This window comes from Arachis ipaensis, chromosome B08 (assembly GCF_000816755.2).
Source record: "Arachis ipaensis cultivar K30076 chromosome B08, Araip1.1, whole genome shotgun sequence".
NCBI classification, from domain to species: Eukaryota; Viridiplantae; Streptophyta; class Magnoliopsida; order Fabales; family Fabaceae; genus Arachis; species Arachis ipaensis.
The window spans coordinates 73,601,299-73,612,728 of record NC_029792.2 but is presented as its reverse complement, the minus strand read 5'-3'; the positions used below and the strand labels follow the sequence as shown (position 1 = coordinate 73,612,728).

At 33.4% G+C, this 11,430-nt stretch overlaps 1 protein-coding gene and 1 long non-coding RNA gene across 2 annotated transcripts; both read left to right on the top strand.

Moving 5' to 3' along the window:
* LOC107611125 lies at positions 872-5,939 on the top strand. Its single transcript, XM_021108263.1, has 8 exons — positions 872-888; positions 1,753-1,789; positions 1,941-2,156; positions 2,330-2,487; positions 2,570-2,696; positions 3,680-3,958; positions 5,598-5,705; positions 5,802-5,939. Exons 1-8 carry the CDS (start codon positions 872-874, stop codon positions 5,937-5,939), a joined length of 1,080 nt encoding a protein of 359 aa, XP_020963922.1.
* On the top strand, positions 9,022-11,328 carry LOC110265931. Its single transcript, XR_002352597.1, has 2 exons — positions 9,022-9,253; positions 9,761-11,328. It is a non-coding gene; the product is annotated as an uncharacterized LOC110265931 (long non-coding RNA).

Here is an 11,430-nt window from a genome sequence, read left to right as displayed (position 1 = left end):
TAAAAATGATTATTATCCATTATATTTTAATTTATGTGAATTTATTTTTTAATAATAACAAGACCAGATGTAAAAATGCTAATTCAAGTTTAAAATTTTCATTTTAGATAAGGGCACAATTCGAGTGCCATAGTCACTAGAACATGCAAACACTACTAGAAAAAACGTTTTTTTCGACGCTAAAAATCGACGGCTATTTCTGCCGTCGATATTTATCGACGGCTTGCTGTCGTTATTGCTAGAAAAAAATAATTAAAAATAAAATATTAAAATCGACGGCCAGGTCGTCGATAATGTTATGATACATAATATTATCGTCATATTATCGACGAACTTGGGGCTGAAAATAATTTTATTTTAAAATCGACGAAAACGGCGTTGATTTTATTAATTAAAATATCGACAACAATTGCCGTCGATAAATTTTAACAGTCTAGATCGTTTTCTAAAACCAAATAAACGGTATAGATTTAATATATAAAATAGACGCATTGAGTGTCGATTGTTTTTAATTTAAAATTGACAAATCTGCCGTCGATTTTTATCATTAAAAAAAACTTACCCAAAACACTTCCCGCGTCCAGAGAATTCAGAAACACAATTTTCTTTTACCCCAAAATCCCCATTTCAGCACCAACCCACGTCATTCTCCACTGCCGTCGCCGCTCCGTCACGGTTGCTTTGCCGGCGCTCCTCAACACACACTCTCTCTCAACCATAAACCCTACTCCGACGCCTTACTCAAACCAAGGGTTTTCAGCGAGGTAGAACTCCAGCGAGGGTCAGTTTCCATTCTTTCTTCTTTGTTTAGGGTTTATTCATAAGTTATTCGATTGAACATGCATTTGATAAGAATTGAATGTTGTCAAGGATGACAGGCAGGAGCACGTAATTTGAAAACCCTTATCGTCGCTGGTTCCGAAGTTCCCTTCGCCATTGTCGCTGGTTCTACTTGCCGTCACTGCTAGCTTGTGCTTATCCAATGGCCTGGTGAGGGTGAGTTACCTGCTCCCCTGCTTGTGTTTGGATTCTTCCCTACTCCTCTGCTCCCCTACTTAGCTAATTAATTTGTTGATTTGGGGTTTCATATTTTAGATAATTAGTTTGTTGATTGGTTTTTAATGGATGATTTAGTAATTAGGTTTTAAATTTAGATTTTTAATTTAGTTTGTTTATTGATTGACAAAACATATGGAGGGAGGGAATTTGTAATGCTGAACTGAACACCCAATAATTGTTGCAGTTATCTCAGTTGTTGATATTTTGCTAAAAATGTGCTAGGAATTTAAGATTTTGACCCAAAAACTAGCATGCACAGTAGTTAGATCGACTAGTAAATACTAAATATTAGTAGGCTAATATCTCTCTCTTGATTAAGTTTAAGTTTTCAATTTGGTTAGCAAATATTCTTTGATTCTCTCTCTGTATCTATCTTATGATTTGGAAACACCAAACCAAACCAAACCATTATAACAGTTTTGCAAAATCGAAAGAAGCAGATGGTACAATAATACTCAGAAAAATCAAGCAAAAATAAAAGCTAAGAGACTGAAATTGGTATAATAAAGCTGATTCACTTCTTCTAACATTATATGATGTCTTAATTTTTTGATAACTTTTTACCTCTCCTCTGGCTAATGCTTATCTTGTTTCTCTATTGAAAATTAAGAATAAAATGCATGGCTGAGTTTGAGTAGTAACTTATGTAAGGAAACCTGTGATTTCTGGAATTTGAGTTTGTTTTGTTTGCAGCTCATCTCAGCTCCTGGAGACTCTTCCACTTTCAAATGTAAGAATATTTATTCCTTCACTCCATTTGAGACTTTCTTAATTGCTTCTCTAGTATAATACTCTCCCTAGCTAGGTCTATAATATTTAGATAAGTAATATGATATGGTATCATAAAATGTTTCTTAATCTTATAATATGATATGGTGCAGATAAAATGGATTTGCCCAACTGCTCCTACCCGTCCTGTGGCCATACTTGGTGGCTTTTTTTGCACTGTATGTAATCACAAATCCTTATCTACTGCACACTACATAAAGTCGCGACACTGTAACACTGCAAAAGCTTTTCTTGCCTTAGACTCTTCATACAGATGGGCGCTTAGTGGCACTCCCCTGCAGAACCGTGTTGGAGAGCTGTATTCTCTGGTAACACTAGAATCTTTTTGGGCTACCATCTATTTTGCTTTTTTTATATAATTTATCAAGGAAAAACTCCTCCTATAAGCTGTTTGGTGGAAGACTGAAAGCTAAGTTTTATATCTCATCATGGATATAATTCACGTAGAATGCCATTATGCAGGTTCAGTTTCTACAAATAGTTCCTTATTCCTATTGTAGCTCCTAATCTAGCAGAATCTTGTGGGGAAAGACAAACCACATCTAATAGTACCCAAGATGCTCAGGGTCAAGGAACATCCACTGCCACTGGTCACTCCAGCACGAGTGCTCCCAAGCTTAGATATGATGGTGCCAAATGGTTTGTTATTTGCTTTAAATTTTATGAATAACATGTCTCATTTTTACTAAGTAATATGTCTTTATCATTTTTTTTTATGTAGTTGGCACCCACCTAAGCCTGGATTGAAGCGTATCTCTCAGGTTTTTAAAGAAAACTACAACAAGCCTTGGCTGAGTTTTGATGAGGCAGATGATGATACTCGAAAAATATGGTGGACTGAGTGGAGGGTAAATTTTATCTTCCTTGTTTATATCTCATAGAATATTATACTGTCCCCTTATGTTCTATATATTCTGCCTTCTTGCATCTACTTTGGCTTTGCTCATTATGTATGATATGTTGATATCTTTGTTTTATATTCTTATTTTTTAGCTTAATGTTCAATGTCCAATAGAATGATAAAAAAAACAAGTTAATGAATATGGGCATGCAGTTAGAGAAAGATAGAAAGGGGGAAAGGGTCCTATTTGTTTATTGAGTTTTGTTCATAGAAATGATTAGGCATACCCATTCACATCTGATTAATAGTTCTTAAAACCAAAACTGGATTCTTATTTCTTTGTTGTTCTACTAAACTTTTTTTTCACTTCTAAATTAGATCAAATGTGGTGTTACTTGTGGGTGTAGGGTTTTAGCTTTTGTATCTTACTATTAAGATTATAAGACTGTATATTAAATTGCTTCAATACATTAAATTCTCCTTAAATTTGATGAAATTACAGCAGAGTCCTTTATTTAGTTATGGGATTAAATTAGATGACTTTTGAGAGGGGAAAAAAATAAATAGGTATCCACAATGCAAAATTGCAAATTCAAGTAAATAATGATAATTGGATATATTCAAATAGTGCAGAGTGACATTTGCTGTGTTATAATTGGATATATTCAAATAATGATAATTGGATATATTCAAAGCCTTTAACTAACTGATTACTATTTTGAATTTGTGGCTCTTGCTAATAGAACTATCATAGACCCTCTTGCTAATAGAACTTTTCTTCTTCTATCACTAAAAAAGTAATCTTAGCTTTTATGGTATGTGATATACTACTAGTAGTATACTTACTAGTTACTTTGGCAGTGTTTTTGTCTCAACAATTTTAACATTTATTTTAAGTGATATTGTAAAATGTGATTTTTTTATTCCAATGATTTAAACTACCATACCTAAGTCTCATTATTGATACGGAAGGGGATTTTTTTAAAATAGAAATGCTTTGACATTATTGATACGGAAGAGGATGATATCTATCAAGCTTGGAGGTTTAGGGCTGCCAAGCTCTTGCGAGGTATGCTCCATGCCATTCGCAAAAAAGGTGCCCGTCCATATTGGATCCCACCAGAAGTTCTCGGTGAATTGATGAGACATTGGGACACTGATGCCTATAGACAATTACAGGCGAGAAATACAGCTGCCAGGAAATCGACTCGAGGTACTTCCCTTCACACTGCAGGAGGCACCACTTTTCCAGAAGCGAGGTTACGCTTGGTAAGTTGTTTATAGACAATCTTTACTATGATATTTGCTGTTCTGTGAATGGTGACAGTTGCAAAAATATAGAATTTTATACAGATTCAAAATTTTATGTGCATTTTCAATATTTGTGAAGTTTTGATTGTCTATGTGTGGCTTCTTTTGACTGGTTTCTTAATATACTACCATTGGAGAGCTTCTAAAGATCAAATATTGAGCCCTTCTTTTGGTTTTGGAGAAGAAAAGTAGCTGGTTGGCCCTACTAGCTATGCAAAAGTAGTAGTAGTACACTAAATTACTCCTTCGTGATATAACATTTGCTGCACTTGTAGTAGTAGTACACTAAATTCCCTTTTTAGAGTTGTTCATATACACATATAATTTGAACATTAACGATAGATAAAACCAATCATTAAATCAGAATGATAATAATTTAGAATAAAAGTACATCCCAAAATAATAGTGTTAATTGGTTGAAATGAAAAAAGAAATGAATTAATTGATATTATAGTGAGAAATTAGAGAAAGAGAAAGAGAATCTAATATATAAACTCTGAAAAGCACGTCCCATAGTTGGGTTGGAAGTGGACTAGGCTTTTAAGATGAATGTCCCGTGAGCACCAGTTATAGTCATGTTATGTGAATTCAATTGTTTATTTGCTTTCAGCCACATCAATTCTCTGTTGCGTGATGTTTTCTTGATGTCAAAGATCAATGAAAGTTTATTCTTTAAAATTAAAGTTATTCAATTGATTCCTTACTTTTTTATGAATAACCTAACATAGGTAGCCTTATATTCTATATTTTTACATGTATTTTCTCCATGTCACTTCCTCCTCGTATTCACAAAGCCGTCCTCCCTAGTAGTAATAATATGAAGTTATGAATTCAATTTATAATCTGTTTTGATTCCAACTTGTATCATCCCATTCACGTTAATAAGTTCATCTTCAAATAATATATTATATATAAATGTGAAAAGGTGCATAGTAATGTATTAGAATTTTCATTTACACATATTCCTTAATTATCATAATTTCTTTCAGTTGAATCAAATTCGCTAAATTCTAATACTACACTGCTTTTATGTTTCACACATACACACACAAAAAATCTATAACAACCACCTGGATAGTGATCACTAATTAAATATAATGAGTAGATAAAAATATAAGATAATATCATCATGTTCAACACAGGTACACATACACTTGTATTTTGTTATATTTTATTTAATTTATTATATATATGTTCCATGTCTTTATAAGATTTGTCACTAATTAGGAATAAGATACTCCATAACAACCTTACATATGCAGATCAACCATAGTGCTCAATGCAGTCTGACATTTTTTATATTATAATTTGCCAACATCAGGTACAACACAATTATTTGCCAAACATTATAAAAGGATACAATTTACCAAAAAAACTAGAAAAGGATAAGGAACATGATGGCAGCCAACACTCATACTAATTTTTCAGCCACATCCCATATTTGTTGATAAAAATATAGAATATAAGGCTACCTATGTTAGGTTATTCATAAAAAAGTAAGGAATCAATTGAATAACTTTAATTTTAAAGAATAAACTTTCATACTAAATTTTCAGCCACATCCCATATTTGTTGATAATTTGGTTACATTATGTAGAATCATTCGCTTGGAAGACCATCACGTATGGATGAGTTTTTTGAGCACACTCATACTCGCAAAGAGGATAGGACTCAATGGGTTGATGAACACTCCCGAAAGACAAAGGTAACTTACCTTTATTAATTGTAACTATTTTGTTATCTAATTGTTATGCATTATTGATACTTATAGTAATTTATCAATCATTTTTGTTCATTGTAGGATATATTTCAGGAGCGTATGTTTCAGGCTGAGCAAGAGCGGAAGACTGCTATAGAGGCTGGTGTAATTGATCCACCGCCTGTCTCTGAAGAAAGCATATGGATTGAGACAGTGGGTGGAAAACGAAGAGGACATTAATATCAGTTTTGTATCTTTTATTTTTTCTATTTTCTTTAAGTTTTTATCTAAGTGTTTGTTTGGGCGCATTATTGAAAAAAGATTTTTTTTTTATTTTTTAGCGTGTTTGGCAAATTTCTAGTAGTAAAAGTAAAAGTACTAAAAAAATAAAAAATATTTTTTTAAAAAGCTACAATTTATATTTTTTTTAAAAGATCTTTTTTTTCTTAAAAAAAAATATTTTTCATGTAATAAATAAACAAAAAAGTACTTTTATAATGTTATACCCAAACATAATTGATAAATAAAAAGATTTTTGTGCGGAGATGGAGAAGTGGTGGCGCATGTGTACATTTTTATCGCTGGGCTTGTTTCTATTTAGTTGGATTTGGTTATAAAAATATTTGTATTTGTAGCATCACTCCTAAATTAAATCTTAATTTTTTAAAAGTCAAAATAAAACAAAAACTTCATAAAATCTGTCTTTTCATATTAGCCAAATGGTGAAAAATCAAAAATGAAAAATATATACATTTTTGTTACGTACATAACATAAAAATTCCACAATATTGTAAAAACAAATAAAAAATCAATAAAATTGAAATGCTAACCACAGAAAATAAAAATATAAATTTGAATATTCTTAAAAAATATTTTTTGAACAAGGAAGTTAAAACCGCCTGTTATGTGATAAATCGGTCACCATCAACTGCAATTGGGTTAAAGACACCAATGGAGATGTGGCAAGGTAAGCCACCTAATTATTCTTCTTTACATATATTTGGTTGTCCTGTGTACGTGATGTACAATTCCCAAGAAAGAACAAAGCTAGACCCAAAGTCTAGAAAATGTATATTCTTGGGTTATGCTGATGGTGTTAAGGGGTATCGCCTGTGGGATCCCACTGCCCGCAAAGTAGTTGTCAGTAGAGATGTGATATTTGCAGAAGATGAATTGCAAAAAGAACAAGAAAATGACAGCACTATTAAAGAGATAACCACTGTTCAAATAGATGAAAAATGCAGAGAATGTGATCTTTCTGAAGCAGAACCACAGCACGAAGAACAAGAAGCAGATGCTAATGACATAGAAGTTCGTCGATCCACTCGACAAAGAAGAACACCATCATGGCACTCAAATTATGTTTTGACAAACCATGATGCATATTGTCTTTTGACAGAAGATGGAGAGCCAACAAAATTTATGGAGGCTATGTGCAATCCAGACGCTTCTATGTGGATGACAGCAATGCAAGAAGAAATTGAGGCATTACATAGGAACCATACCTGGAAACTTGTTGAACTTTCAGCAGGTCGGAAAACCATTGGTAACAAATGGGTTTACAAGATCAAACGAGATAGTAATGATATCAGCGGTGGGAAGCCTTATGTATGCCATGATCTGTACAAGGCCAGATATTGCTCAAGCAGTTGCGGTGGTAAGTCGATTCATGGCAGATCCGGGTAAAGAGCATTGGAATGTTGTTAAGAGGATCTTGAGATACATCAAAGGGACCTCGAATGTTGCATTATGTTTTGGAGGATCGGAATTCATTGTCAATGGATATGTCAACTCAGATTTTGCAGGTGATCTTGATAAACGAAAATCTACTACAGGATATGTGTTTACACTTGCAGGAGGAGCTGTGAGCTGGCTATCTAAATTACAGACTGTTGTAGCTTTATCTACTACAGAAGCTGAATATATGGCAGCTACACAAGCATGCAAGGAAGCTATTTGGATCCAAAGGTTGATAGAAGAACTCGAGCACAAACAACAGAAGATTTCTATTGAAGAGACTCACCTATAAATTGAGCTTTTCTTTAATTCATTTCAATCAAGTCATCCAAAGAGAATAACATAATATTTCTTTGAGTAGTTTTCTCCTATATATATAGAGAGAAGTGTGTTCTCCTTTTGTCAAGAGTGTTATTGTAGTCTCCTTGTGATAGAGAGAAGTTGTAATTCCAAAGAAAGTTATTCAATTGTTTCCATATTTTATACAAATTTCTAATTTTTCATCTCTATATTTTGTTGTGTCATTTGTCTGGTACCTCTTAGGAAATTCTTGGAAGAGGAGAATGGCTGAATGGGTGCAATACACTCAGAAAGCGATTGACAGTAGCCAGATTCAAGTGGGGCCATTTTAGCTAATTTGTGTTGAAGAGTATGAAAAATGTTAATCTAATCAGAGTTATATTAGAAACTAGTTAGGAAATAAGAACTAGGATCTTCATCATGATGTATTATGTTGGCTATTGTTTGTGGAAATTCACAAAGTGACGAATTAAAGGAAAAATAAAGAAAAGAAAAGAACAATAATAATTAAAAAGTTAGACAGGAGAAAAGACCGTTTATGTGTGTGTATGTAATATGTATTGATAAAGATAATATCAATCCAATAAATTAAACGCCCTTCAAAATCCTACTGTATATTTTTTTTTGGGTTATACTAAGTAACTAATAATTTTTTTAAATAGCATAAGTAATTACCAATCAAATTAAAATACACTACACTTCTAAAATACCTACTTAAATTTTAATATTAGAATAACCATTCACACATTTATTGAAATGAACATCCAATATATTTATTGTTCACATTGTTTAATATTTTTATTGTCTACCTATACTTTTCTTTTTTTATTGAGTATTAATGCATGGGTTATACTAAGGTGCTGAAACAATAAAATTTTTTCAGCACCTAGTGAAATGAGGTAGTAAAAAAATTGTTGGATAAGTGTTGGTATTATTGTTAAGGGAGCTAACACAGCCTGAGGAGTAACAGTGGCGGCAAGAGTTTGTTAGCAATATCAAGCGTTTGTTAATAGTTTAATGAAAATAATTTTTTTTTGTTAATTTTTTTTTCATTGGAGATGGACATGCTATTTATATTTTGTAGTTGAACTAGGTTGGAAAGGTGAAACATTAGTCAACAAACTAATTTGGACCATGATAATATAATAATAAAAATATTTGGATACGAACATGTTTTTGGAGCATGAAGTTCCCTTTTTTGAACAATGCTATTATAGTGATAATAAACTAAAATTATGAAGCCCTGTAAAATAAATAATAATAATAATAATAGTTATGAGAAAAAATAACAGAAAAGTCAACTACCAAATTAAGGGGTTAGGGTATGAAGGGAGAAGGCTATACCTCCTACTCTGTGATGTTGTAAAAGGCCTTTGTCTTTGTTGTTGTAAGAGGGTCCAGCGAAAAAACGTGATGAAGAAAGATAGGTTGATGGTTCCAACGAGAGGAACAAAGATAGATCAACGAGAAACCGCATAGGAAGTTGGCATCCTGGGAAGTAGATCAAGCAGTAACTGGTAAGCACGTAGGAGAGAAATTGATAACCAACTTTTTATTTTTTTTATTTGTTTAATTTTTAGAGTGCATCAGAGTGCTATTTATGGACAGTTAGGGGTGGTGTATGTAGCACAAAGATGGGGTAATGTTTATTTCAAATTCAAAATATATTTATAAAGTGGTTAGTAGAATTTAATTGGAGGTGACAATAAAATATTTCTGGTGGATTCCTTCGGTTGTATTGTTGATAGTTGTGCAACATAGGTTTATATGAAGTTAACAAAGTCACGACTTGTTAAAGGCATTTGTTGGAGTGTTTTTATCTCTTATACTGGTTATGTTAATTTTAGTTGTTATAATTATTTTGTCAGTGATTTAGCCTGTGTTCAACGGGTTTTATGTTGATGTTGTAGATGATATTATGTATTTGATTTTATTGGATTTTGAGTATTTGACTTTGTTAGTTAATTTTTACAAGTAAAGGTAATTTGTATAATTGGTGTAATTTTGTATGATCCGTTGTGTAGATAGAGGCTAAACTAGAAGATGGAGTTAGTGGAGGTGCTAGAGTTCAAGATCATGTTAGTGGCAGTACCGATTGGACATGGTTTCACTCATAGTTTTGATGATGATGTGGATGAAGAAGGCAGCGACTATGGAGATTTGCTAATACTGACAGAGTCTGACATGATGAGGAAGGTGTTCCAAAATGAGGAAGCATTTACAAGAGATATGGTAAATGTCATGGGTTCGGTATTCGTAAGGGTGACTCAGGAAAGGATGATGACGGAAAGGTCATTAGTCATTAGGAGGAGGGTTTTTTTCTTTCAACAGAGCATGGCTGAAATAGTACAAACATTATGAAAAGCTTGACAGGAAGAAGGAGCATAGATTGGAGATGCACACAAACTGTGAGGCGAAACTGTTCATCCTATGAGATGAGGTCAGTTAAATTTGGAGGGTTACGAAAGCTATATTAGATCACAACTATGACTTAACTCCTACAGGGTTGGTTCACATGATTAGCAACTTCAAAAAAATCAATACTTCGGCTAAGGCACAGATTGATGGCATGCAGGCACATGGTCTTCCAACATCGAAGATCCTAGGTTATATGGTAGGTCAGACTGGGGGTTATCTCTAATGGGTTTCACCAAAAAGGATGCATATAACTATATCAAGAAGACTAAAAGAGCGAAGATTGTTGATGAAGACCATAATGCCGCAATAATATATTTGGAAGAAAAAGCGGTTTTGGATCCGATGAGCATAGCTAAGTATAGTTTGATGGATGACAATATGTTAGCAAATTTTTTTAGGATTGATGGTGGGAGCAGGGTTGATTACCAACACTTTGGTGATATGCTTGCCTTCGATTCGACTTACAAGAAAAATAAATATAGGACACCTTTAATAATTTTTTCTCGTTCAAACAATCATAAGTAAACAAGTATATTTGCGTTTGGATTGGTATTGGACGAAAGGGTCATAGAAGTGGTTGCTTGAAAATTTGTTGGAGGTGATATTCAACAAGAAGCCAGCCATGATAATAACGGATGGCTGTGATTCAATGAGGGCAGCAATCAAGATAATTTTTCTAGAAGACACATCGGTTATGTGCATGGCATGTGGAAAAGAACGTAAAGTCCAACATGAAGGATGAACTATTATGACAAGTTTCCACTAGGTGACTATATTTGAATACGAAGATAGAAGACTTTGAGGCAGAGTGGGATGCAGCTATCGAAGAATATGGATTTCATGATAGTTTTTGGGTTAAGGAAACTTTTGACAAGTGGAGAATGTGGGCAAACACATACTTAAGAGACAAATTTTGTGTGGGCTTCCATACAACTTCTCGTTATGAAGGATTAATGTGAATGTCAAGAAGTTTCTGAAATCAAGGCACAATATTTTAGAAATTCCGGAGGCAGAGGTGGCACCATCGGCGGATCAGCCGCTGCCAACCATGCTTGGGCCTCTCTAAAGACGTGAAAACCCTTAAACTCAGCATCCTTAAAGGCATGCACTTGTTTTTTACAGTTGTCCCATGAACAATATTCATTTCGCACCGCATAAAAGTGATACTTTCCAATATTCATTCCTTCTCCTCTCCACAAGGAGTTTTTTTGGTGAGAATAATTCCTCTCTCACAAGATGTCTATTTTACTATGCACATGAGCCACAAGCTAAGAGG

Coding starts and splice junctions, on each gene's coding strand:
- LOC107611125 (XM_021108263.1), top strand. Junction 2,697..3,679: donor TATGGTGGACTGAGTGGAGG/GTAAATTTTATC, acceptor TTTTTAAAATAG/AAATGCTTTGACATTATTGA. Junction 5,706..5,801: donor AACACTCCCGAAAGACAAAG/GTAACTTACCTT, acceptor TGTTCATTGTAG/GATATATTTCAGGAGCGTAT.